At 37.8% G+C, this 27,572-nt stretch overlaps 2 protein-coding genes across 5 annotated transcripts in view; one reads left to right on the forward strand and one right to left on the reverse strand.

Moving 5' to 3' along the window:
* LOC124156358 overlaps positions 1–27,572 on the forward strand; it is a 65,398-nt gene that overhangs the window by 10,875 nt on the left and 26,951 nt on the right. For all 3 annotated transcript variants that reach the window (XM_046530876.1, XM_046530878.1, XM_046530877.1), the window contains exons 3-5: positions 6,948–7,059; positions 19,697–19,790; positions 25,544–25,598. In XM_046530876.1, the coding sequence (XP_046386832.1) occupies positions 6,948–7,059; positions 19,697–19,790; positions 25,544–25,598 (261 nt within the window). The remainder of the gene's footprint in view (positions 1–6,947; positions 7,060–19,696; positions 19,791–25,543; positions 25,599–27,572) is intronic.
* Positions 16,679–18,782, reverse strand: LOC124156360 (protein ANTAGONIST OF LIKE HETEROCHROMATIN PROTEIN 1-like). 2 transcript variants are annotated; one of them, XM_046530884.1, is made up of 3 exons: positions 18,649–18,782; positions 18,314–18,518; positions 17,715–17,928 (listed from the first exon to the last, which is right to left on the reverse strand). In XM_046530884.1, the coding sequence occupies exons 1-3, from the start codon at positions 18,764–18,766 to the stop codon at positions 17,826–17,828; spliced, it is 426 nt and encodes a 141-aa protein (XP_046386840.1). In that variant the 5' UTR covers positions 18,767–18,782; the 3' UTR covers positions 17,715–17,825. The 2 variants fall into 2 exon arrangements, with proteins under 2 accessions (XP_046386839.1, XP_046386840.1); XM_046530883.1 differs by lacking the exon at positions 18,649–18,782 and having other exon boundaries at positions 16,679–17,928; positions 18,314–18,631.

Raw genomic sequence — 27,572 nt, forward strand, 5'->3', positions numbered from 1 at the left:
TAATATGTTGGTAGTGAAGTGTGCTCAGGAATTAGCCCAGGAGAAATTTTTGAATGGGTCATCGTTTAAAATCCTGCCTGATTGTTATTTTTACTGTGCTTCAATGCCCTCCTCAAGAGTGTTCAAACTTGAAGTGTGAGTGGAGCTGAAAAATTGTCATTCCGGGAATTTAGGCCCTGGCCCCCATATGTGTGTCCAGTGTCCTAACACCTATGTCCTGACACTCCCCGCCACTCGCGTATTTGAGGCATCTTGCGGGCTAGCATATGAATGTAGATGTAATTTTGAAGTCGTACCGACTCGCTGAATCTAAGTCGTGAAGAGTTACGACAGAACATACTTCGGTTTATTAAACGTAGAGATAATTTCGTGATTGATGTAGGAGGATTAACGATGCAGAGTCACTGTAAGATCGGAGGTAACAGATATAGAAAGTAGATGAAAGAGGATCAAGCAATATTCTCGTGGAAGGTAGGCACGAGAGTCGGAAAATATGTATCAGAGCTAATGCATACGTTTCGATTCCCTTTCTTTACGCTGTTAAATATGCGACCGATGCTCATTCTTCTTATCCTTAGAGCCTTTTAAATCCTGTTTTCTTCCCCCTCCTCCTGTCAAGGGGTCATGGGCTTCCTTTCAAATTGTAGCGAAATTTTTGTGTATACCTTTTGAATAAAAGTGTATATCTGCTCATTCCGTATATCAGACTCTTCCTTAGAATTTCCCTTTGACCGTTTTAGAGTTCTTATCATCAGGTATATCCTGTTGCAAAATATTTTCTTTGCCAACGCTGTTCTCTCTTTGACATCGCGACTTATTTTCCCATTTGCCTTTTACTAAGTAAGCTGGATAAATTTTGCTCTGGAATTACCGTAAATATCATAAGGTTCTATTATGTTACTGAATCCAAAAGCCTTACTTGTTTGTGATAAACTAGTTATTGAAGTAACTCATGGTTTATGGTGATCAACTCGATACTGCTAGGATTTGTTCGTATGTGAAAAATGGAAGAAACTTTTCATAAGTTTCATGAAACGAATTTAAAGGAAGTCTATGTAGAATAAGGCTCTTCCCTTACTCCGAATTTTTCTCCTGCCCTCTCTACTTCCTCTTGATGTTCCTTCAATTTTTTGTTCGCCGCAGGAAGCCACATCTTCCTGTTTCGACAGTTTTAAGCCTAGTATCACAGTGTTTAGCAAGGCTTGCCCGCATTCTACTTCTTTCAGTTGTTGCGTGAGTCTGAAAAAATGTCAAGTGGGATCAAGGGAATGCATTTAAATGTTTCACGAGGGGTGGGAAGTTTTATGTTCTACTCAATCCGCACTTAAGAGTGAATATTAACAAGAGGGATTATCGGCTTCTGCGCATGGAACCTTGGTTGAAATCGCCGAAACCGAAATTACTTGGTGGATTTGTCGGGCTTTCATTCATCGGCTGATTGAGACGATAGCATTTGTTTTCCGTGTTCTTTTAACCGTACTTACATTGAATTTATTACTGATGAAGATAGAAAAATAATCAGGATTTTAATAAAATTAATTTATATGTTTTCATCAGCTTTTTCCATTTCATGATACTGATTTTGGGATTTCTATGTTGGTTTTCGGTTACTGCGCAGACACGGTGAGCGTTCTTGTACCTATTTGCCATGAATTATATACTCGAAGATTCTCCAGTCGGGCCCTGGATTTTTTGTCACCCACCGCGTATTTAAACAGGTTTATTAAACCCATCAGTACTTTCATGGTTGGGAGGTTCACTGTTGTAGTATCTTTGGAATGCCTCAAGTTCCCGTACTTTGACAAAATTCATCCCTTTATCACTTATGGCACAATCTCATGGCTGACTTCGTCCCGCATTAAGAGACTCTCCTTGCATAAACTATCAAAGCAATTGCTGGACTGTCTACTATTTTCCCACATTTTTCCCGTGCCAATATTTATATAATCACCCTCACCACACACTAAAAGAAGTCACCACAATTGAGGGACTGAGAAGCCAAGGGGTACAAGTGATTTTGTTTTCTAAACAGAGTCGGGTGCAGAATTGTAAGAAGAAATATACAAAAAATAAAGTGGCCAAGGTATACGAGTGAGTCTCTGTTCTGTGCTGACATTGAGTGCATTTTAAATATCTAGTCCGCTAAATCTACTAAATATCTAGTCCGTATCGTTTGTTTAATTTACCTAATTTCTGTACCTAACTGTGGGTAAAAATATTACTTGTACCGCTTGGCTTCTCACCCCTTCAATTAAGTTTAGTAGACTAGTCAAGGCTTTCTTACTTGAAGAGGAATTTTATACTACAGCAGAATACTTTGAATACAGCGGGAACTATCATCTCATTCTTTAAAATAATATAGTATGTATTTTATATAATATTTAGTTTTTTATTTGTATTTTTGTGTAATGTATATTTTGTTTTTGTATTGACACATTCCAATGCCTACGCGACCTCTGCGTAATAAAGAATATTACTGTAACTATTAAATTCGTCACTCGCGTCGCTGACGGGCAGAGGGGTAAGAATTTCACGGAGAAATAGTATATATAATCAGTGCTGTTTTCTCCGATATCACCGAAATTTATATTCGCGTTGATATGATGTATCAAATACACAATTTTTGAATTCTACTCCTCGCGATCTTAAATACTATATATTAAAGATTGAGAATAAATGGATCCCTCACACCACGTTGGCATGTTGCGGACATTTTGTGATCATAAATAATTCCAGATAACTTTTGCGCGTCTCATTTTCGCTGTGTATATGCAATGTGTCATTTTGCGTATATTCCGAGTGGGAAATAAAATTTATAGGCCACAATGATGCATTGGCAAGTGCCATCCTTATATACGTTGCTAACTATTATGTGATCGCTAAATAGGCGGATTTAGGGGGGGGGGGGCTGGCCCGCCCCAACCCCAGATTCTTAAAAAAATACAAGATTTTTAATGCGTTTATCATTACGTTCGTTTAGTTTTATGTATTAAGCATCCTCATTCATTTTAATTTCATATTAATAAATTAACTTGTTATTAAAATAGAATATTTCGCGCCGTAATTGTTGTATGTTATTTTTAATCTCAAAAATATAAATAAAACGTCAGACCCTTGTGCCCCCCCCCCCCCTCTCAGAAAAAAATCCAGGATCATACACAACTTTTGAATTCTATATCTTTGATCGCTATATTTATTTTCAATGCAATTAACATTTAAAGATGGTAGTTTAAGAAATGAAATTGCGCAAAAACGCACTACACAACTTTCGCATTGTGCAATTGGCTTGAAATCATGAGATGGTATGCTCCAGGGCCGAATTTTTTTTATACGTCGCGAGTCTTCTCACCTATCATTTGTTTTCGCGACGCAGAGCTGCAAGGGGCAAATTTCCAAAAAAAAAACAAGGGCCGATGGAGCGGAAGGTCTAGTCGCGTCGACGCAACGTGGAACTGTGAAGCCACCCTGAAACGTATCCCCAGATGTTTAGTTAATCACTCTTCTAATGGTCTCTTTAAAGGGGCATTAACCTTACGAGTTAATGTCTAATTGCATGAAGGATATTGGTGGGCCGGAACAGAAAATGTACGATTGCATGAACCTAAGTAGAACAGGTTCTATTTTCTGTACTTGCATTCGCACAAGTTGAGTGGTTACACGGTGCATTTTTGCGCTCATTCACGCGTTCAAACATTTTGACATTAACTTGTACGGTTTAATTTACCGTGTAGCCAGGCCTTAAGACGCATGCTTTTGGAGTTGGTTGATATTCGTGCTGCCATCATAAGGTACCTCTACTAGTGGATCACTTAAAATAGGCTCGCATAGGCTTCTCGCCTTGGACGTAATGCAAATTGAAAGGAAAAGAAATATATTTTTCAAAAAAGTTTTTTTGATTCCATGGACTACTTCCGTTGAACATTTGTCGTATGATAATCAAATACTAAGGCACTTAGTTTACGTAGATCGAAGTGCAGATTTTGGCAAACTCAATCGATAATTTGTAAGGAAATTCCTTAAAGCTGTGTTTTCGTGAGTAAGTGATTCAATTTTCCGTGGAATTAGGAATTTTCCTGCTTTCATGCTGATCAGGGAAAAACATTTAAAATAACTGGGGAATTATTCCTGTGAGCCATGATTGGAGTTCAACTAGTAAGGCAACACATTTTTTCTGAAACAGGGGTTGTTTTATCCAACATCAAAATACACCATAAAATTGATGGTTTGAGGTGTAATTTTGTGAAAGCGATTCCTTATGAAAAATGAAAAAGGAGAAACTTCGTGCTCTCACATCAAATATTTATTCACACATTTACACACCTGATGATTTCGTCTTACGTTGAAACCATGGTCGTGTAAATGTGTGAATAAATATTTCACGTGAAAGCACAAAGTTTTTTCTTTTTCATTTTTCAAAATACACCATATTTTTCCCCGATCTTTTAGCTGAAAAACAGTATTTTTCAACGTAATATCTATTCAATGGGCTTGACGCCACATTTAAGGTAGGGCCTGTATGCCTGCACGGTATCATTCCTCCGGTCAATGTCGGAGCCAACGTCGTACTGCATCAATAACTTCTTAATTATCTTAAGTAGCGGCAATGATGAAAAACGCGTTGTCCAACGGCTTACCGTGATTTTGTCCGCTACGATATCACTGTAGACATTCTGCAAGCGCCTATGCGTTATATCTCAGAAATACCCTGGTTTTCCGCCAAAAGAAACTCAATCACTGGCCGTTGTTTGGAACACACATCCGTAAAGGTCGCTATGCACGGTGAATGATCATGCTGAATGATCACGTGATCATTCGCAGGATCTTGCGAGCAAAATAGAACATTCTCTAATATTCACTGAATGATCATGCGCATGACGGTTCATTCGCGAATGTTTCCGTTTTAAACGGCAAATGATTTCATTCGCGTGATCATTCACCGTGTATAGTGGCCTTTACAAACGCCTTTTTAGCACCTCCGTATAGTCGATCACCTACCGGAGTCAATGCTACTATACTAGACGAAGCCGGAATGTTTGAAAATGTTCCACATGAAGTGCCAAGTTTTCCCAAGCAAAATTGACCGTAAAAAAATGTGTTGCAATACTCATTGAATTCACCTCGTATGTTCTCTACGGTAAATGGTTCAATTTTGTTTATAATTAAAAAAATTCCAATTGGTATGCCTATTCAAATCGGTTTTTCAGGAATATGTCCAATGCCGATACAAATGCAGAATACAGTGAATTCCATTGACTCTCCGGTGTTAAAACTACTTTTCGACTCATTAAGGTTATATTAATTGTGTTTACCTTCAATATAATTGATAACTTTTGGCCTAACGGTGTGAAACCTTTCCATTACAAGAATAGAAGAATATACTTTGTAAGGTTCACAAACGTATTCAAAAAAGCACGACCTGGGTTTCACGACATAGTTATGACTGAAGATGGGACTATGTTATGGAAGCCTGGTCGTGCTTTTTTTATATATTATTGGTGAGCCTTGCAAAGTTTATTCTTTTATTTCCCATTCACTATAAAATCTTTTTCTGTCAATCCATTGTATTCTGGGGTTAAAATTAGTTCTACAATTCAAGCAGTGCTCGTCGTAAAAGCGGGCTCTGTTCTAAGGTTAAAATTTATCCGCTGAGTGCGGTCTGAACGTTATCGCATCGCAGCTGTGTCCTTGCGACACTTGTAGTTCCGAGAATTCAAAAGACATCCCCTCCAGCTCTTTCTCGGATTAATAAACAGCAAGTAATTAAGTGCTCCATCTGTGTGAAGAGTGTAAAATTCACAGCATTTTTCTCCATTTGAGTCTCTCATAATAAATTCGCAGAGTGTAATTTTCTGCACAAGGAATTGGGCATCGGATTCTTCCATTTCTTTAAATTTCTTTTTTACTCTAAAGATGACTATCCTTTTTCTGTCTTTCTCAGAAATTTGAAGTATCAAATAAATACCGAGTGAAGAAAATTTCTTTGCTCTTTCATCTTGTCTTTTGGATCTTTCTTCAGGATCTTTGCTCAGTATCTTTGTTCAGATCGAGGGTGTCTCACCAAGTTTCTATGGTTATTTTCTGTAATTGTCATTTTCTAAAACATTATGATTCATTTAAGGCCAATGGGTTATGTAGCAAAAAGTAACAAGTCTTATAATAATAAATTGATTTTTTAAACATAATTTATTTTCCCAGGTTGATAAAAAACTTACTTCTGCAATTGATCATAAAAATGCGGAATAATACTTTAATTAATTGGTTACTTACAAAATGATAAATCAACTATGTTATACAGAAAATAAATATTATTATTAGAAAAAAGATTATCGTTCATTTCCTTCGGACGAATTATTATTGTCATCCTATTCATCTTTACAGGGCGCAATTAAAACTTAGCTCTGAAAAAAACCTCTCTTGTGTTAAAGTTGGCAAAGTCAACGTCGTTTTTCTTCTCAGGCTTAATTATTTTTACTTCACGTAAACATTCATTTTCAGCTTATTCTCATCCGAAGAATCCTCATTGGCAAAATGAATATTTTTTAAATGCTAGCCTTAACTTAATTTAAGCCTTAACGAATAAATTTATTTTTTTACTTGTACTTATTTAATTTACTTCTGGTAAATTATAAATGACACAATCAATTAAATTCGTACTCGAACAATTGCGTGTTCGGAATATTATGAGAGTATCCAATTTTCACTCCTCGTCCTATATGATACCTATTTCTTTTACCCTTGTATGGTTTTATTAGTGCGACAGAATATTATGTGAGGTAAATTTTATTTTTTATCTATTTTAAATTGTTGCGTCGTAACTGTAAGAGCATTTTTTCTTCGACAGGCTTTGTTCGGTATTTACCTAAATACCATTGTCTGTCAACCTCTATTTAAACTCCTTGAAGTTAATTCATTTATGGAGTGTTCATTTTCGGTTTTATTCCTTTCAGGGCTGATAAAAGTTGCTGAGCAATTTGAACTCACGCTGGTAGCTCCTAGAAAGAAAATTGTTATAATGCTCATCGGGAATCATTCTGCCGGAAAGTCTTCCTTCATCAACTGGTAAGTGAATTAAGCGACTACCTTTCCTTTTCCTTCATGGATGCACTTCGGAGCGTTCTTTGTTGTGTTTGTTATTGTTTATTTACGGTATTATTAGTCCCCTTTTTCCTAGTCTACAGAGATCTTTTGAGCTTTTCCTATCTTACAAATATGGAAATAACCGTTGTACGAGCCACCGAGTTTTCACTACACTCCATGCGTCTACTTATATTTTGTAACGGTAATCATCTGGCGTTCCGGTTGGTGTCTTGTACTTGTTTGCTTTGTTGAATTTTCTGCCCATCGTATGCTGCCTTAGACGGGCACTTAGCCAGAAACTTGCTTCGGGGGTGCTTAGGAGGAATGCGGATATTGCCAGCTCTGATATTTCGTTGTCAGTTCGCACGCATCGCAAGATCTACTTTTCAATTCATCAGCCGTATATATTTAATTCGCATGATGCTGAAAGTTAAAACCACCGTTCGCTATTGGCAGAAATTATTAAATATCATTATATCGAAAAATTTAGTGTCAGAGGATGGATACCCCTGGGCTAGCGGTATCTTCAGCCGATGTTATGGGGATAGTCGTCTCTCGGGAAACTCTTTTTGCAAATTTGTTACTCAGGGAAATGTGGAAAAAGTTATACTCTATATACATTCAGGAAATTAAACTATGATAGTTTTATACTACTAATACCACGAAAAAAAGAACGGTTGAGCGAAATTCATGTTCCTCTTAAGGTTTATGGCTGTTCCTTGTTGAACGTGAATCTCATTTTCCTTTTCTAAAGACAGATGGAAGTGTAAATTGCGGATACGGGAAGGAAGAGAACTGGGTCAGGTACGAAGACTACTATCTTCTCCTATCCGATATTATCAGGGTGTTAATAGTGGTCCTCACTGTGTTTTTTTCGCGCAATAGTCCGTGATGCAGAAAAAATTACATGCTTGCCGTTGGGATGATCAATGAAAGGGCCTTTTTAATGGGATGAAACGGGGTCCATTTTCGAGCTAAAGGCGGGTGATTTGTTTTAGAACTTGGGCCATGTAACATTGATATAATTCGTACTGTTTGGAACCTGATTGTTACCATTCCTTAACTACCTCACCTGTATTCCTCCGACTATTTTTGCGGTTTTCTCCGTGATATAGGTCAGTTGTAAAAGATCATCGCAGAGTGTTTTCATGAAACAGATGGAGAGACGTAGCGGTTATAATTAATATCTCACGAAAAATCCACTTCAGCTTTCATTCAAAGAGTCAGTGCAGTCAAAAATGTAATAATAATTAATTGGCTTTTTTGGAGCTCAGTCAACGATTACTCATTCCATTCGTTTACGAGTTTACTTTGTCGAAATTCATATTAAATGAATTACTCTTCAACTTTTAATTTTCAACGTTGTACCGAATTTGTGTAATATTCACTAATTACTAATGTCCTAGGGATCAACATTTCAGCGTATGAAACTAAGGAAAATAATTGCAATGACATCGATGTTTCCAAGTCGAGAATCGACCCTATTCTTTCCGAACCTCCGCACTGTGACCTTTGCCGCTGTGCAACCTCTGCGGTGCCGTAGTGAAATCGGAATGGGTTTTTACTATATCATTTCGTTATATTTTACGGTCATTATTTCATGTTTTCTCTTAATTTTACGGGATGGACGCCGCCTCTCTTTATATTTTTAAATGATCGTTAACAGCCGCCGGGTACGAGTTATCTCGGCTCCCTCCCCTCCATCCTTTATGCCCGGATTCCTATCCTGGCGGTGGCAGACATTTTTAGGAGGAAGCTTGATTCCCGAATGGACGCTCCGTGGAGGGTAGGTATTCAGGCACAGCACTCCGTCCGTCAGATATTGCGCGATAAGCTGTTTCTTTATTCTCGTCTACCCTCCTCCCCTTCCCTACCATCCCTTTGTCGCCAATCGCTTCCTCCAGTAGACCAAATCTTAAAGCAGCTGCTTATCTGCTTCCAGCTCCGTAGACTTACGGTCGGCCGTTGAAATCTAAACTTAGTCCAAAAATAATAAATTTAAAAATAATTTATTTCCCATGTTGATACATATACTTGATTCTCCTATCGAACATAAAATTGCGATAACTTAATCCAAAGTGGATGTGTGTCCAAGGCCATGGTTGCCTCTCGAGAACCTCGAAGTCTGATCTGTTTGCAATGGTTGTGGGAAATGAGCTATCCCCACCAATAACAGTGAGGTAGACCATAGTATGTGTTTATTTCCATCCATTCAGCCCAACGTGAATTCAAATTCAGGCCTCCTTTTTCCCTATCCGTCCCCTCCAAATCGCCTCAAGCAGACCTCAACTTTAAACGTTAGCCAGCATTAAGCGCGCGTTACTAACTTCACTAAGTTTTTAAATGTCGTGTAGTGAGGCTCTTTTTGCATTAATATTCAGTTTCGTACTTCTTCCGATATTAAAACAATTATTATTGTATTTTCAGTGAAACAATGTTTTCTAAGCAACGGTTGACCCTACGAGGTGAATTTTGACAATTATGTCTTTGGATCGTGTTCGATATCTTTGTACACACGTTATCAATTGTTCAAAAATATCCGTTGGTTTTATTATGTTCCCCCCAATATAAAAAAACACCATTACTTTTCTTCATAAAAGGAAACAAAATATCGAAAAATCATTACTTAACAAGATTTCTTTGAAAAATGAAGTGTGTTCCATTATGAAAAGTGTTAAAATTAGTTTAAAACCCTATACTAAGTACTCTTGTCATCAAAAAAATCCCCTTCCAAACAAAATTCCTGGCTATCCCACTGTTGCACGCACTGCCATCCCCTCGATGTTGGGGAAGAGCTTGATGTTTCCTTGTCACGAGAATAGTGATAATAATTAACATCGGCAATATTGAAAGAACAGCGAACGATTCCTTTTCTGCGGCGTTGTTACGGAGGGACAGGGGCATGAGGGATTTCAAATGGGAATTGAGTGTAGGGAGAGAGGGGGGGATGGGGTGGTTGGGCGAGTGGACGCAAGAGGAAGAGCTGGAGGCGGCGGTCTGCGCTCGCGTGATAAGGGCGACCCGCCAGGGAAGCATGGTCGCAGGATGGAGACAAAGGCGTGGAATGTCGGGACCGTGGTGGTGGTGGCGGCGGCAGTTGGGGCGTCGCCCTGTGCTGCGTAATCTTTCGAAATACACGCGTTTTTTCGGGTTGTCCCGAAAGGACTTCCAGCACTTGTGCCCTACGCAAACAACGCTAAATACATATCGGGCTTTCCTCAAAGGCCGTTTTACACGGGGCACGGAATTGCGCAGGTTAGAGCTGCATTGATTTCTAAAATGGCGTGGAATTGCGCGAATGCATGAACGAAATTAGAACAGGGGCTATTTTGCCATCTCACGTCCACGCATTCTCGCATGTGTTCTAGCAATTCATCGCTTTACACGACGCAATTTTGACTGCACCTTCGTACATACGTCAGATTGTGCAAGTACGTGCCCCGTGTAAAACGGCCTTTAGGATTACGATCGTTCATCATGGTTCAGAGATACAAGTGTTAGGTGTATGATCCCTACAGTCTAATGGCTATAACTGCTTGACTATTTAAAACTACGGGTTCCGCTTGACTCTTTACTCGTTTAATGAGTTATGCAACCAAGACCTATGCTCTCGAAGAATTCCTTGAGGCCTGTGCTTGATCAACTCTCGTCTTTTTTTCTGAGAAAGCTCATGTTTTAAACGAAAAATGGTTGTAGTGCTGTGGACCCCCCCTGCTTTATCAGCATGTCCTAGAAATTCTGAGTGACCAAAAATCTAAAACTTTTTTCAGGCGTCCGAGAAGAAGTTCGAAAAATTCATAATGTCACTTATCGTTTTTGAATGACATTTATAATTTATTATATTGCTTCTCAGATTTTCTCGGAGTTATTGATGATTCTTCATCTTTCGGGTATCCGCCGCGTATGAGTCCTACACGTTGGATACCCGCAAGGTGTAGAATCGACATTTATTACTAAGTAGTGTTCTTTTGAAATAATTGGGAAGGCTCTCGAAGAGCTCACAGATCCTCCGTCGTTTCTTTTTTTGGACAGGGAAGGTGCTCGTTAAATCATTTTATTTATTTCTACCGCACTGTACGATGATTGGATTGCGAAGTCGGGCATTTATTTCTTATAGTAAGGGATTTTGTTCTCTGCTTTGCAGTCGCGGCCACAGCACGTTTCGTGGAAATTAATAATTATATCATGCATGAGTCAATTTAGTTTGAATGTGTTTAAAATAATTTCGTAGAAATGACACAAATAAAAGTCTTGACAATATAACCAAAAGCACAGTTTTTATGGAAGTTGCAAAACATAATTATGATATTATGGAGGAATACAAGGCATTACCGCGTGAATTTTGGTGGCAATCTGGGTAACTGAGACCACGAGAAAAAGTAAGGAAACTTGAAATGGTCGTGGATGAGCGGGAAATGGTTGGCAATTTTCAGAAAAGACCAAGATATATATTTGTTTCAAAAATACCAAATTATTCAAATGCATGCTCAATGTGCTATATATTTTGATATCGCATAGGCGTCAAGAAACCTTAAATGTGGTTAAGCTTTTCAATATTGTTCACGGAGGATGATGAGTTATTACTGTTTTGAGTAAGTTGGCGACCAAATGGGGAAATTCCTACCATTTTCTGTGTATTATAAATTTCATCTATCTTTGAATGGATCAAGGAATTTTACTAACCGTTATAGCTTAACCTCATTGACGCAATAGAGACCAAAATATTCTATTATAATGGCTATTACGTATAAAGTCAAATTGGGGTTTGTGATGAATGACGAGACAAATACATTATTATTTATGGAATCTTAAACGTCGGGTTTGAATCCACTTCAAGATACTGCAGTGAGTGAATTATTTCTGCTCATTTTTACTTATTTCCGTGAATATGGTAGTTTCCTTCATCAAAGAATGAAAGGCATTGATTGCGATTCGTTACCCACCATTAGTGTATTCATAGCATACAAATTATTTGGTTTCAGAAATACCGATTTAGACGAATGGCAATGGTCAATTTTAACCGCATTTGAAAAAGGCCAGATTGGCGTCCATGCGATGCCACTCCACGTGACGTCACAGGGACCTAGTTTCTATACGAGTAGATAGGAGTTTCACATCGCCTGAGATTACCAATGCATGCATGAGGTACAGAGCTCAGGGAAACATGTCTTAATAATCACCTATTAAAACTGGCTAAGGTCGGAAAGTTTTCTTCATTTGATAAGGTATTAATAATCCTTATTTAAGTCAAGCGCTACCAGCTAGCAGGGTACTCTGCTACCTGCTAGCATCCTGCGTCGTATCAGCGCTCAAAGCGTCGCCCTAAGGTCACCTCACTTGCTGCAGCGGCAACCAGAATGACGTCACACGAGCTTTTCCCAGCATTCATACTTAGCCGTCGCGTTTTCGCGCGCTTGAAAATTTTCACTTTTCATTTAATCGCGAAAAATAGATGTCGTCATTTAAAAATCTAAAAGCTTGAAATACGTACTCCAGGAGTAATAATCTTTCGATTCAGGCAATAAAAAAATAATAGGATACCAACCTATTGTGGCGTATGTTCTCTCCCCCACATCACCATATTCATTTGAGAGAACACAGGTACTCCTTGGCGGAATAGAACTGAAACCTCTCGCTGGTTTTTCCTTCGTGTTGTCTGCCCAGCCATCCGTGGATGCTCATTAGTCGCATTTACAGCATTTCCTTTTCTGGTGCGTATCGGGAGGCATACCGGAGTGGCCCGCAGCTTAAGATCTTTGCTTGTTCAAACGCTCGACGTCACCCCAAGAGAACCCATACTGAAAAAGAAAAAATGCCTATTAAAATCTTATGCCCGCAAGGTTACCAGATCACCTCGTAATCCTGGATATGTCCAAATAATTAAAACCTCTGTCAATCGCCCTTGAAGCACTGACTGTTTATGAAGTAAATTTTTAAGCTTTCTCAAAACAATTAAATGTATTGACTAGTATCGTATACTGTTTAATTTCCGAGAAAAAAGTGGATATATGCGAATCATTAGTAGATATGACTACAGCCGTGCCGCCAAAATTAGACAACTCGATTCAAAAAGTGCAATAAGGGTCAACAGCTCACGAGCTATTACAGCAGGGTTCCCAAACTTTTTTGTACCACGCCCCCCCCCCTCCCCCCCCCCCGCCCCCGCTACACATATCAGCTTTCCATTTTGCAATACCCTATTTCCACGGTGCCGTACATACCAACTCCTACTTGTACAAGTACTTGTACTCGTAGATTTTTTTGTTCACTGTTGAATGCGGTAACGCAGAATGGAAAGATTCAATAATTGTACGTATGATGAAAATTAAAACAAGTATTTCACGAAAAACGGATATAATTACTGATACAAAATTTAACATTGTAACACAGATACATTTTCAATTTAAGGAAGGTGAAACAATAGGCCTACCTACTTACAAAAACAAAACATAAAATTTAATTTAGTGAGATGGGTGCGCTTGCATGTTCTGGATAAGTTGACAGATCCTGGGTTGAGTTTCAGACAAAGCGCAGCGTAGGTCACTTTCGACATCAAGTTTGTTGCGGTACTTGGTTTTGATCGCCACAAGAGTTGAAAACGCTTTTTCGCACATGTATGTTGTTGAAAAAGGCAAGTACATCCGAACAGCTTTCTCTGAAACTATTTCAAATATCTGAGGAATTTTTTTTTGTAATTTTTTTATTTATTTCATTTGGGTGTCACGCCCCCCCTGGACTTTCTCCACGCCGCCCCCCCCCCCCCCCCGGGGGGGCGCGCCCCCCAGTTTGGGAACCCCTGTATTACAGGATGGTAGTTCTTACACGAAATATGTCCCTACGTATACAGTGATTTAGAAACCATTGTATCAACAATAATGGTCATTTTCCCTGTACGTCATGTAATAATTCATTTCTTTTTTTGATACATTCAATGAAAATAGTGAATGGGAATAATTTTCGGGGAAATGGTGACGCATGGTTATGTTGCCGATCGAGCTGATTGCTTGGCTTTGCGTGATGCATTTGTATCGGCCGGCATGTCCGATAATTTTAGCTGAAAATGCCACCCACAAATAGCTATCATAATTATAATATAACTATCATAGTTATGACTTCGGGGGACTAAGTGAGACACATGGTGTGTCCGAAACCGCGGATTAGTAGGGTGCGTTATAAGCGGTTTTAACTGTACTTGTTTTGTACACAATTACGATATTCCGTATCAGTATTAAAAAAATTCGTTTGTACCTTTTTCACCATTATTATCAATGGAAGTTATTGGAAAACAATATCCTTAAACAATTGTCCATGCATTTTCCGCAGTATTTTATTTTAAAATTTAACGGGGACAATTTTTCACCAGTGTTCAATGTAGAATCTCCATAAACCCATTGTCCCTATGAACACGGGCTCCACTGTGCGAATACTATTCTGAGAGAAGCAAGTGCAGGAGATAGGGCTATTGCCGAAGGAGTGAGGGAGAAAATTGTCAAACCTTCGCGGGTAAATATATGCAAGAATGATCAAGGTTGATTGTGCAGTTACCAAAGGCGCAAACCAAATGGAAAGATTCAGTGAATCCAATGCTTATAATTCTATTTTATCAAAATCCGAATACTTCTTTGTGGGCTCAAATAAAATAAATTGCCTATCGACTCAAACAGCACGAAAACGAATTCAATCTGTGTTGTCTGCCAATCAGATTCATCACGTGGTTTCGATTTTTTCTTCATTATAATCGTGGTCGCATGCGTATAAGCCCGTTTATCCCTCATGTATACTCTTACTCTGACAATAAGTACAAAACCAAGCTGGCAGATTTTTGGCCAAGCGAAGAAACCCTCGATAGCGTCTCAAGTTTTTTTTCAACCCTCCACGTTTGGCATCCCTGGAAATGGTGTTGAGCATTTCGCTTGCGATATATATTTTAATCTCTTCCGCTCCGTCGCCAGCTTCGTCTCAGGGCGTCTTGCCCGAGCGCTTCGCCGCTCCTCGCCCTTCCATCCCGCGCCTCGAAGGAACAACGGACCCGGAAACAGGAGGAAGGAAGGTGATAATGGCCGCCGACTTTTTGCTTCGAAAACATCCTCCTCGCCGCAGTTTCCGCGCTTTCCCCTCCTTACCCACCCGCCGCTCCGGGAGTGCGGGCGCAACCGCACCACATCCGCAGGGCATGACGACACCGCACCAGGGTTGGAGAAGGAAACCTGCTTTCTGTCCAATCCCTTGGTCTCGTGTTTTTCTCATTACCCCCCGTTAATGCCGAAAATTATGGAGGCGGCTTCCGTGGTTTCACCTCAAAAAACAGGTGGCGGGGTTAATAGTTTCAAGTGATGTTGATGTAGATAATTATGCGATTTAATTTTGGAAATTCCGAGGCGATATTATCACCCTAGTCATTTAATATTTCGTCATTAGCATGTATTGCATGCCTCTTTTGGTTTGATCAATTCAAGTTAGATAAATTATATGTAAGAATGTCCATGAACATTTTTATTAAAAGTGAATGTGACGTAAAAAATTAAGAAAGTACGAAATTATTGGGTAATGGATGGGGGATAATTCGATAGCTCCGAGTGGCGGTCGGTAGACAGCTTAAACGCTCAAAACGTTTCCTCATTTTTGAGCCCTATGCATCCCGCCGCCTCTGACATACGCCGTGAGGTTTCCATTATTAGTTTTAGTTATTAGTATATGAAGAAAATATTCCATGCTTTTAGTAAAATGAGTTTAATTTTGTAGAAAAAAAATAGATGTTAAGAAATCTACGAAATGTGTTGAGAAATAATGGTACTTTTAGTTTATTGTAATAAATATTTATTAATTTGTCCACATCAATGCTTTCGTCTTGAAAATCACCCCGTTATTTATAATACACTTGTGCCGGCACTCCCGGAGCAATAAATGGCGAATATGGGGGCTTATTGCTTTATTAGGAGTTACAGTATTATTTTTGGCCTCTAATTCTCGACTTAGGGTGCTCGCATAGTGAAGAGGTAAGAGGTGGAGGTGGAGGTAGAGGTAGAGGTCGCGGTACCTCGAGGTAACACAAATACATTGTGTGTTATGGGCGCGCGCATAGTGAGCAGGTCGAGGTAGAGGTGTACCTCGCGGTTCACCAGGAGGTAGCGCGGGACCGCTTTCAAAGACAAACGAGTTTGTCTTTTCGAGCGGTGTACCGCGAGGTTCATCGGGAGGTTTCTCCGTGATTGGTGCGTTCCAGGCCCCCCTACCACTCTACCCCTCCCCAACCGCTACCGTATTCCACTGGGCGCTACTCCGACACAGTACGCGACGACGTATGCCTACAGTTCTGTATTTTAAAAACATTTTATAGTGTTGGTTAGTTTTTCTTAATAACTGTGAACGGCAGTAGTAGTGAAATGAAGGAAGAAATAATTATCGCAGTGCAAAGTCGTACAGCTCTGTGGGACAAAAGAAACAAACACCACCACAACCGTCACGTGTAAGACAAAGAATGGAAGGCTGTAGCAGCCGAATTGAACTGTACACTGTACAGGTATGTCTAGACTAAATTATACAGGGTGTCCAGCTCTGGCTGTCCGAAACTGTACGGGGTTATTTGTAAGCGAAAAATAAACAAATAAGACAATACAACATGAGATTTGTCTTAAAAAATAAGCCCTTCAAACTTTTCAATAGTCGAAGCTGGAAACCTAATATATTAGCAAATTTCCTGGGACGAGGGTATTTTAAAACTATACTATACATGGTAATGTAACTATTTTATAATCCTTATATTATCTATTTTTAAGTACCGTATAAGGAAAAGGCCTGAGTATATAACATAATAAATATTTAGACAGTGGAACTTCATTTTCATGCAAACACTTGAATGTACTTTAACAAATGTACAAAAAGGATTATTGTAATAGGTTAATATAAACAAATCAGTACAAAAATTTAGGGTCCAAGATCATTATTTTTGTTAAAAAACAATTTTTACTTTCAATCTCCTTCAGTTTTTATACATTATTCACAAAGTATGCCTTAAAGCAATTTCTGACTTCTTTCGCACGGTTTGAAGCGGAATTTCTGGATCTCCCCAAAGGTTGTAGATTGGCTTCGGCAGGAACAGGCGGGATGTCGGACACACTTGGACTCCAGCCATCTATATCAATTATGATATTGCGAAGAATGCACGCAGCCTTTATTTGTTGGTCTGCACTTTCCGGGGATGTTTCAATACACCCACTTAAAATCCGCCATTTAGCATATAAAATGCCAAACTCACATTCAATTGTCTTTCTGGCACTAGACAGCCGGGTGTTGTACACATCCTCAGCTTCACCAACTGTTTTTTGTGAGAACGGCTTCATCAAATATTCCCGCAAAGGATACGCCTCATCCGCAATAAAAACATGGGGCACCTTAACATCACTTCGGGGCAAACATTTTTCACCTGGAACGTTTAGTTCCTTCCGTTCCAACAACTTGCCCAAATCCGATGCTTTGAAAGTGCCCCCATCACTTTGCTTGCCAAAACCACCTACATCAACAAATAGAAATTTGTAGTGGTCATCTGCCACTCGTTGCAGAACGATCGAAAATATTTTTTTGTAATTGAAGTACATGGACCCAGAAAGCGCTGGACATTTTATTTTGCAGTGTTTCCCATCGATGGCATCAATGCAGTTTGGAAATTTCCAAACTTCTTCAAACCTCCTAGCCACAGTTTCAAAATCTGAAATTGTCGGAATGGGCATATGCTTTGGTTGAAAGGTGCCTCATAGTAGTTTGCATACATTCCTCACAATTTTTCCCACTGTATTATCCCCCATCTGGAATGAAAACCCCAGAGTCTTATAACTGCTTCCAGTTGCCAAGTACCTGCAATAGAACAACTCAATACAGTATATTTATATCAACACAATCAAAACGTAATACACCAGTTATTTTAAATATCCTATTGTCGATAGACTAATCAATAAACTATTGATATGTTTTGGTAATATGTGTATACATTCACAGGGTGTCAATTGTGTCGCGGAACACCTCAAGATCTCCGAAATCATTGCAGATGTGGTAATAAAACTTATGACATTACTAGATAGAAATATAATTTAATATACTTTTCTTCATGATAAACCCTATGTCGGCTTACGATGAGGCAGCAGAAGATTTATTTAAATAAATAAATTAATAATTTAATAATAATAAATTAATAAATAATTTGTTAATACTTTTATACTGAATGATTAATTACTAATCTTACCTTATTGTTACTACAATCTGTTCTTCAGAGCAGATAGGGTTAATATGGAGGTTACAGTATTTTCTGCAATTATCCAGCTTTGGTGACACATTGGCGCAAATGTATGAAAACGTTTCAGGTGACATCCTCATGTACTCCTGGAATTTGTCTAGGTATTCTTTTATTTGGGAAAACAGATGGTGATATTCTCCCAGATCTTGTCGCACTTGATTAATTGGATGAGCAGTGAATTCGCGATTACTAGAAGTACCAATCAGCCACCACTTACATGCTGACGACATTTCGTCACTGTCATCACTGCTATCGCTAAACATTTAAAAAATGCTACTACTAACCAAATAACTTGTACACTGGATGCCACACAGTGGAAGACTGGCTTGTGTTCGAGGCTGTAGGAAAGCTGCGTGCGCAAACCTCTTTACTATGCGATACTACCTCTACCTCCACCTCCATCTCCACCTCTACCTCTACCTCCACCTCCACCTCTTACCTCTTCACTATGCGAGCACCCTTAGGAGTGAATTGTGAGAGACTAAAAATACGTCTAACCTCAGCGGCTGCCTGAGACAATGTTAACTATGAAATACACCTTAAAATTTTTTTAAACCCTTGGGGCATGTTTACCAACATAATAAAAAATTGCAATCGGACTCTCCAAACTCGCGATGAATTTAAAAATGAAGTTCCCGTTAATTTATGAACACACCTCGTATTGTATTAAACGTAATTTTAATTATTCACCCCATTTCCTTCGATTTTAAGAGATGTCCATTCAAATTTAACCTTCAAATCTCCTGGATGAAAAAATCCATTCTTGGAAAAATCCCTGCAGAAAAAGGTGAGGAAGTTTTACGAATGTAGCAGGTACGAAGAAACCTCTAGCATTTTGAATCTTGCAGGATAATAAAGATTGATAATCTGCTTCATTATATTATGAAATACGGTATAATTAATTGGAGAATATTGAGTGAACATTTTGTATAAAAAATACGGGTCTAATCCTTAAGTTTTCTCTTCCGAACCAGTTTTAACTTAAAATCTTTAGCGTGAAACACAAAGAATTTTGTTTAAAACACAATGAATGGTTTGTGAATAGTTAAAAAGTGACTTCAATGTATGGCAAATGTTTGGACCAAGAGATACTTCAATTTTTGAATCGCCTGTGGTAAAGTAATCTAATATTTTGTGAGGATAATTTCAGTGCTGTTATTTCATTCTTTCGATTCAAATAGTTTCCGATTATTTTTGTATTAGCACATACTCCCATTATTTTTCCGGGTGTTTGTGATTTCTGTTTAGCATTTTCCTCGCGCGAATTTATGTTATTCAAGTTTTAAAAATCTTTCATGTTGTAGCCAGTTCATTTTCATTTCGATTTTTCAGGTATATTGAAGAACACATACAAAGGACTGGAGTTGCAATTGAGACCAAAGGCTTTACGATTGTCACCAGTGGAAAGAAGAGAGACTCTCTACTAGTAAGTATCTGTTATCCATTACATATGTAAAAAAACTAGATGCATATTTTGATATTACGTCTAAAGTTGTAGATCAATCAAACTTACTGGTAAAAATCCATACGATCCTTTGTAATTAACCGCTACTGACTTAGAAAAGATGTTCTTATCTCTCTCGCATTGTTTTGAAGATAAGGGTTTTTTCCCAATGTCAAATGGGAAAGATCGTTTATGAAAAAATTTGTCTTTTATGGTTTCGCTCATTCGAAATTCAAATATTTATAAAATATTAATGCTGTTCTTGCCCTTCAACGTGGCAGTGGAATAGGAAAATATTCAAAGATTGTTTTTTAAATTTACAGTGAACTTAAGTGTGACTTACCCCATTGTTGATTTGTTTGTAAGAAAATGTAATTGTGAAAGTGGGGCGATAAGAATAATAATACATCAAGGTAAGCAGCCCTTGTGCCTCGCTTGCGGTCCATGAAGGATGTAAAAGGACGATCTTCCTAGTTGTGTGCAAATATTTTTCCCTGATGTTTTCTCTCTTAAAGACCGATTTGATGTTGGCCAAGCAAGTTCATTATAATGCGCCCGTAGGATAAACCTTATTGGGTTAACCGATTACAGCTGCTCTGGCTAAAAGTAGCATATGCCAAGAAGGAGCTGTAAGCTTATTAATATGCCGCGAAATCTAAGTTTTTCAGAACTTACTTCGTAGGGAGACCTGAAGAGAATTTTTCTTTCAATTTTCTTCCATACTCTGTTTTTGTAATTTTTTTTCGAAGTGAGATATTGAGAGAGATAGAGAGTGAAGGGAAATATACCGTATTCTTCTCTATTTTGAGCGCTATTTTCATCCTACTTTTTTTCCGTGCCACTTACATAGTAGAATATTTCGTGGAATGAAATTATGAATAAGAATCATAAAGTTTTCTCATTGTCAGGAGTGGATCCTTATCGAAAATTATGGATCTGGTTCACAATTGGTATTCGTGATTGCTGACGAGTGTACTGTATCATTGTTGATGGCGTGCAACTCCAAGTGCCTCGCCCGTGTATTTTCGTCCTTAGGGCTTTAAGAAAAGTAATAATGAACGGCATGGGCTGTACCCATGTTTTATGGCGTATTTTATTAAACTTCTGCATCAAGGCTAAGTTTCTTATATGCCTCATGTTAGGAAAAACTGTAAATTATTCATGGGAGACTAGCCTTGGGCATATGGCTTATCGCACATTAATTCTTGAGCCTGATGAAGTTTTAGCATGTTTCCTCATTGAATTGAAGGAGGAAAATGGAAGTTCCTCCCTTTTTCAGTTGCCAGCGGATTTTAGGTCTTTGGTTTCCCGCAGTTCAATTTTATACGGCTTTCTTATCACGATTTGGTATTTTTTTATTCCTATCCTCGTCGCCAAAGGGTGTTGGCCAAGGAAATTCATAATTGCGTCCCTAAGATAAACCTAATTGGGCCAAACGCATGTTACCGCATTTTTCCTAGAGCTATTTATAAATTGAAATAGCATTTCGATTTTTCTAATTAATTTATGGTTACTGAATGATAGGTGAATTTTTTACTGAAATTCGTTTAATTTTAATTTGAATAACCTAAAAAGCTGGTGTCCAATTTTCGTGATGGAAAAAACTATGCTCTCTTATTTTTAATACCGGATTTTACGTGCATTCAGTGGAGTAAAGATGTTAGGTTTGTGTCTGTAATGACGAATGCGTTTGTCTTTGATTTAAAAACTCGTTATGACGAAAGTAGTTAGAGAATAACGACTTTTTTTAAATAGGCGATGCTGTTGATGGGTGTTGACAAATCATATATATGTAATGCGTAGTGAAAATAGGATTATTATGTGATGTTAAATCAGCTATATGCGCGTACTTAAATCAGGAATTTGATCTGTACCAGGCGCAAATTTTTTATCAGCTTTGTGATAAACGGCGTTAATCCAAAGCGAGGACTGATTTGTTCCCGCCACGTGAAGGTTGGTACGATAAACGAAGTTGGTTCATGTTATTGATGAAAATTTCAAAATATACTCATCTAATTGTACTTCACCTACTGACGACCACAAAAAAATGACTTCGTACTATGTTTTCTTGCATTCGGTATGAAAATTGTATTTTAATTTGTGTCATTTTGACGAATATCGTCTTCGCAATCGAAAAATGCTGATACGCTCACAAAATAGTCATATAATGTTCCGAAGGAATTATTAATAGATATAAAACTGAAGCGTGTCACGGGATAATATTGATGGATTGGCTAATGAATTCTATTATAAAATTTGTACGAAAATGTCAAAATAGAAAGAATCGCAAAAGAACAAAGAAATTCGCAGTAGCGACTTAAATTTGAATTAGAAAAAAATGAAAAGAAAGTTACCATATTTGTACCAAAAATTATTAAAAATGAAAAATAAAAAATAAAATGATTGCAATAAAATACAATTGCTATGTTTATTTTGTTCCTACGCGTAGGCGCGTTTCAGATTATGTTCCGGTTGAGTCCAAGGCCCGCCCCAACCAGCCAGTTTACAAAAGACGTTTAATTGGCGCATGCACATCAAGGTCGGCGGAAATTGATGTGTTTGTGAATAGGAAGCTTAAAAACTAATAATTTTTACACAATGCAGAAATCAATTGAACAAAATTAACATAGAAATTTTATTTTATTGCAATCGTTTGATTTTTTTTTTATTTTTCATTTTTAATAATTTTTGGTACAAATATGTTAACTTTCTTTTCATTTTTTTCTATTTCAAATTTAAATCGCTACTGCGAATTTTTTTGTTCTTTTGTGATTCTTTCTATTTTGACATTTTCGCACATATTTTAAAAATTGAGAACAATAACACCACGCATTAATAACGTAAGATTACATGCGAAAGACTCATCGGAGAGTAACACGTTGAGGCAGTTTATTTGTTGCTGGGATACTTAGATCGTAATTTCAAATGTCTGTTACAAGTACCCTCAGCCTGGACTTAAAATTATGATCCAGATGTGATATGAAGTCATTTATGGAGGGAAGTTTATGGGGGATATGACATCGGAGGTTCTTATTAATCGGCTGAGATGGAGGAGGGAACGGATCGATTTATTTTGAAATGTTTCTAATTTTTTGCGGATAGTTTTGTTTTCTGCTTAGATCTCGCATGCGTAGAGTACCTCCGGGCGAATCATGCGAGAACTGTGGGAAAGTGGAGCGGTCATAAGACTGTAAGTTTTAAAGTATCCACGTACTCTTTACCTTTATTTTTCTTTTTAACCGTCATGGACCACCATAAGTGCATATTTTCACTCGCGCGCGCACTGTGTACACAGTACACGTTTCATGCATTGGAACGAGTACCCAAGGCGGTTTCGTGAGGTTAAACTCCTGAGGTACGGGAACCACCTCTCGGACTTTTACGCCCATCCTTCTAAGGTTGGAGAGGAGGAAATAGAGAAAGGAAGCGCCGCCGCGATAGGAGCCCGACGACGCTTACAGGGAAGGGATAGGGAAGGAAGGATGGAAGAATACCATCGCCGTCATTAAGGCGACGAGGGCTACCATTAGCGAAACCATACTTTGCTGTTCCTTCTGAAATGTGAAAGAATATTCCATAATTAGGAATATTCTCCCAATTTTTCCGTAGATTCATGTTTCATGAAGTTTTTCAATCGATTTCGTCCATGTTTTTTTACAAATATACATTTGAAAAGTATTTTATTTTTCAATACCAAAGTCGCGAGCTATCTCCTGAAGAGGAATCAATGAAAAATATTTGGTTTGAATAGTAGAGAGCTCAGTGGAATATATAGTGATACTTCCTGGGGAAAGGCATACCGTGATAGGGTGCAACGGCGCCCAATTCGATGTTCCCGTGTGCTGACCAATTTCTGTCTAAAATTTGAAGTTTGCTGATTATCAGTGCAAAATTTCCAGTGTGTGAATTAGGCCGAAGCATTCTTGGCTTTCCGAAATTCGGCATGATATTGGAGAAAATATTGGGGCGGAAATAGGCGCATTCTCCGCGTGGTGGACGACTTCCTCGTACCTTTACCTAGTTGTTACGCCTTCGTTCATTCCGTGGTATGTGTACCGTGGGTACATATATCTCGGAACTTACTTTCTCTCACCCCAGACCGTCCACCAGTGGCGCAGCGAGGGGGGGGTTTGGGGGATAAAACCCCCCCAGAGCTCAGAGAAATTTTTAAGTTTAATCAATTTTACTTATTTGGATAAGTATTACTTAAAGAATAGTGTTAGGATTTATCAAATATCGTTTAGAAAGCCGTAAAACTCGCCATTATTCTTAAAATATTTCTGGAGGAGGGCCCCCGCAACTCCTGATTACCCTGGTGTGTATGCAATACCCCCACACCCGAAAGTATTATTTACCCTAAAACCCCCCTAGCCTTAATTCCTAGCTGCACCCCTGCCGTCCACAGCACGATGTTTGGCGCAGTTCCGGCTCTGAGAAAATTGTACAATTTGGAATTAGTCATTACACAATAATCAGCAAATCATGTTGGGAAATGCCATAGAAATCGGGATTTGCATAGTAGGGTGTTTATTTTAGCCTCTCTTTTCCTTTGGAACCCGGAACAAGTCTCCAATCTGTACCTATATTAGGGGTGTGATTTCTTTTCCATTATGGTTTCTAACCTGCATATCTTTCGTCAGAATTTGAACTTGCCTGGCTTTAGAAGTTTTGAAACCTCGACTAATAACAAAAAATTTTCATTAATTTTTTCCGTCTCTGACTTTATATTTGTGTTAACAGGCATCAGTCAGATTGAATACTGGCAGGAAAAAGTCTCAATGTGTCAGTTTTAGGTGCGTTTTTCAGTGACAAGATGATTTAATTAGTTGCTCCAGAGGCCACATATGTTGGAAGTTGGCAGTCTGGAATATTTTTTCATCTCTTCTCTATTTCTACAGTAAATGACCCAGCGAAGGCATATTTTTAGTCAATACTGCCGTATGTGCTACAAAAAATTCTCCAGACAAGTCAAATAAATGGTGAATTTACTATTTTGCCGCAACTGTCGTGGACTTTAAAAAAATATGAAAATCGGGGAAGCTGGCGAGCAAAAAAATATGAAGCAAAATGGATTTAAATACTGAAGTCCTGAAAATGAAAAACAGCATATTAAAATGGGGTCAGAAATATAAAGTCTTAATATATACGTATATATTTTTTGTGAGGACAGTAAGTGTTGCATTAACCGGAACTATTTCTGTATTTTTTTTACAATTTAGAGTGATATACTTTAAGTTTTTGTTAAGACTCATTCGAGCATTACCCCAATGAGTGTATTTTATTAACTAGGATCAAATAATTGAAAATGGTTCTTCTTTGGATGTAATTTTGTTTCAGAAAATACTGTTTATATGTATTTTGAATTTAAACATGTTTGATTTTTTCGGTTGTCCAAAGATTTTCCTCTTCAAATTGATTACTTAATGGTTATTACAATTTTATTTCTATGTCCTCTCAGCATATTCCGTGCTTAAAAGTGTCTTCAATTGTGTATTAAAAGTGTTATTTCTTCACAATGAGTTAAAGCTCATGGCTACTGCTTTTTATGCAGCTGTTTAGGTTTTCAAAAAATCTATCCCATTGACCCTCAGATTATGTCGTTTATAATTGGTTCAGCAATTGGCCTATATCATTAATTTCTAGTGAGGTGTCTAATGATATTTTTAAGCTGTTATGTATTCCATGTTGTGAGGCTTGATGTTGTCTAGCTCATTTTGCTGCATCATTTTTTCTAGGGAAACGCAACTCTCCATCTTTTTCCTCACTTCAAACCCATAGGCCAATTTAAAGGTAATCCATTCGCATTTCATTGCATGTAGTTGCCTGCAAATCCTGCATTCCTTATTCTTTTTCTAACATTTCATTGCACCATTTCTTCGTTCTGTTGGTCCATTTATATTTTATTGAGTTAGCGCATTCATTATACCACATCTTAGGCTTTAACCAATTAAGTTAAGATTCCTTTACTGCCTGATTATAGTGAGGTGATGGATTTTGATGGAATGGATTCATTTTTGCCAAAATGAATTTATTCTTGATTATCTTACGGAGATAATTTATCATTTTTAGTTGAGTATGTAGAGTTGCCTGATAATATTTGAAGGGAGGATTTGCTATGAACTTAGCAATAACTGTTGTGGATTTTGTGTGGTTAATTTAAGGTTTTACAATGGTTTGTCATGAGGTTATTCTTTTGCCATCACTCAATGTACTGTACAACTGTGTGGATTCAAGCTATCATGTTGTGATGGACCAGTTCCATATTAACACACTTAGAAGCCTGTTGGCAGTTCATGTCTCAGAACCCAGTGAGAGTGGAAGGTAGCCTTAAGAGGGAAGAAATGGAAAACTTTCAGTCTCTTCAAAGCCTTGGATCTATCGGTATAAACCTACTATTGTGTATTGGAAATCAAATACTGTGAATAACTATGTGCTATGTATATCTCTTTTTGTGTTAATAATGCTTAAAATTTAGTATCGACTAAGTGTCCCAAGTTGACTAGAAATTGTGTGTTAGTTACTGTTTTTTTCATATTTTCTATGCCTTGGGACCTCAAAAATTTCCCACTTTTCTCCTTTTATACCCTTCCATTAGCTTATCCCCTTCTGTTAAGTCTATGCTTGGCTGACAAGTGTCACAAAAAATTGATTGTCAATGAGTTTTCCTATCAGAACCTCCTCACTTATTGTTAGATACAGTAAATCATAGGTCATCCACCATAATGAAGAGGAACCCCTAATGGATAGAAGATCCATATAGTCTATTCTTTTTAATTTTCACTTCATTTTTTACTTTGGTTCATCATGCATTCTAGACATCTTTGGCACCCATTTTCATTTAAATAATCGTCAGTATAGGCTGTAATAGATGAGGTAAGTGTATATTGAGACGTGTAGGCAAGGGGAGGAGTATTTGGGGATTGTGGTAGTTCGGAAGTGATAGACTGGTAATCTAGTAAATCGTTACTTGAATGATAAATTTTCGTGGCTCTACTGTGTTGTCTTTTTTATTCATCAGCATTCTTTCAATTCACTATAGCTCAAAGCTCTTACTTCTTGTTGTTTTTAAGTGTTGCTCACTGTCCCTTGATCGAATGCTGAAAATTGTCAGGTTCTTTTTTTTTCTCTCTATTGTGTATGTCTATCTTTGAATAATTGTTTTGTGGATCCTACCAAAATGTATCTTAAACATCCATCAAAAAAATTTGTTCTTTGCTATAGAAATACATATCTTCTCAAAATTTCATTTACAGTCCAAGCATTAGTTATAATTTATGCACATATAGCGACCAGGTATAAGCATTGAAATTAATCAGAAAATTGCTACCCTTCACGTGTTCATTTACTTTTGGCCTACAAAAGCTGTAAATAATTGATAAAAGAATCCTATTTTTGACTTTGACCAGATGAATCCTACTTTTTGTCTTTATGTATTCTCAGCTACTATTGAATAAATTTCTACTTTTTTCAGTTACAATATTAAGTTTTTAGGCTCAGAAGTGAATTATTTTTAAGGCTATGCTGATTTCTTTGGCTGTTTTTTTTTTCCTCTGTATTTATTTCTTAACTTCATGATTTTTCATGTTTTCTAGGACATTCAACAAAGAGGAAAGTTACCTGGAGAAGTGTTATGGTGTGTAATTCTTCTTGACTATACTTTGCTTTTCAAAATAATTATGTGTTTTTACACGGTGTGCTCTAACAATTTTCCGCCTCACTAAAATAATTTGATTTCCATTAACACTTGTGTTATATCTTGACTGT

Source organism: Ischnura elegans, chromosome 3 (assembly GCF_921293095.1).
Source record: "Ischnura elegans chromosome 3, ioIscEleg1.1, whole genome shotgun sequence".
Classification (NCBI taxonomy): Eukaryota; Metazoa; Arthropoda; class Insecta; order Odonata; family Coenagrionidae; genus Ischnura; species Ischnura elegans.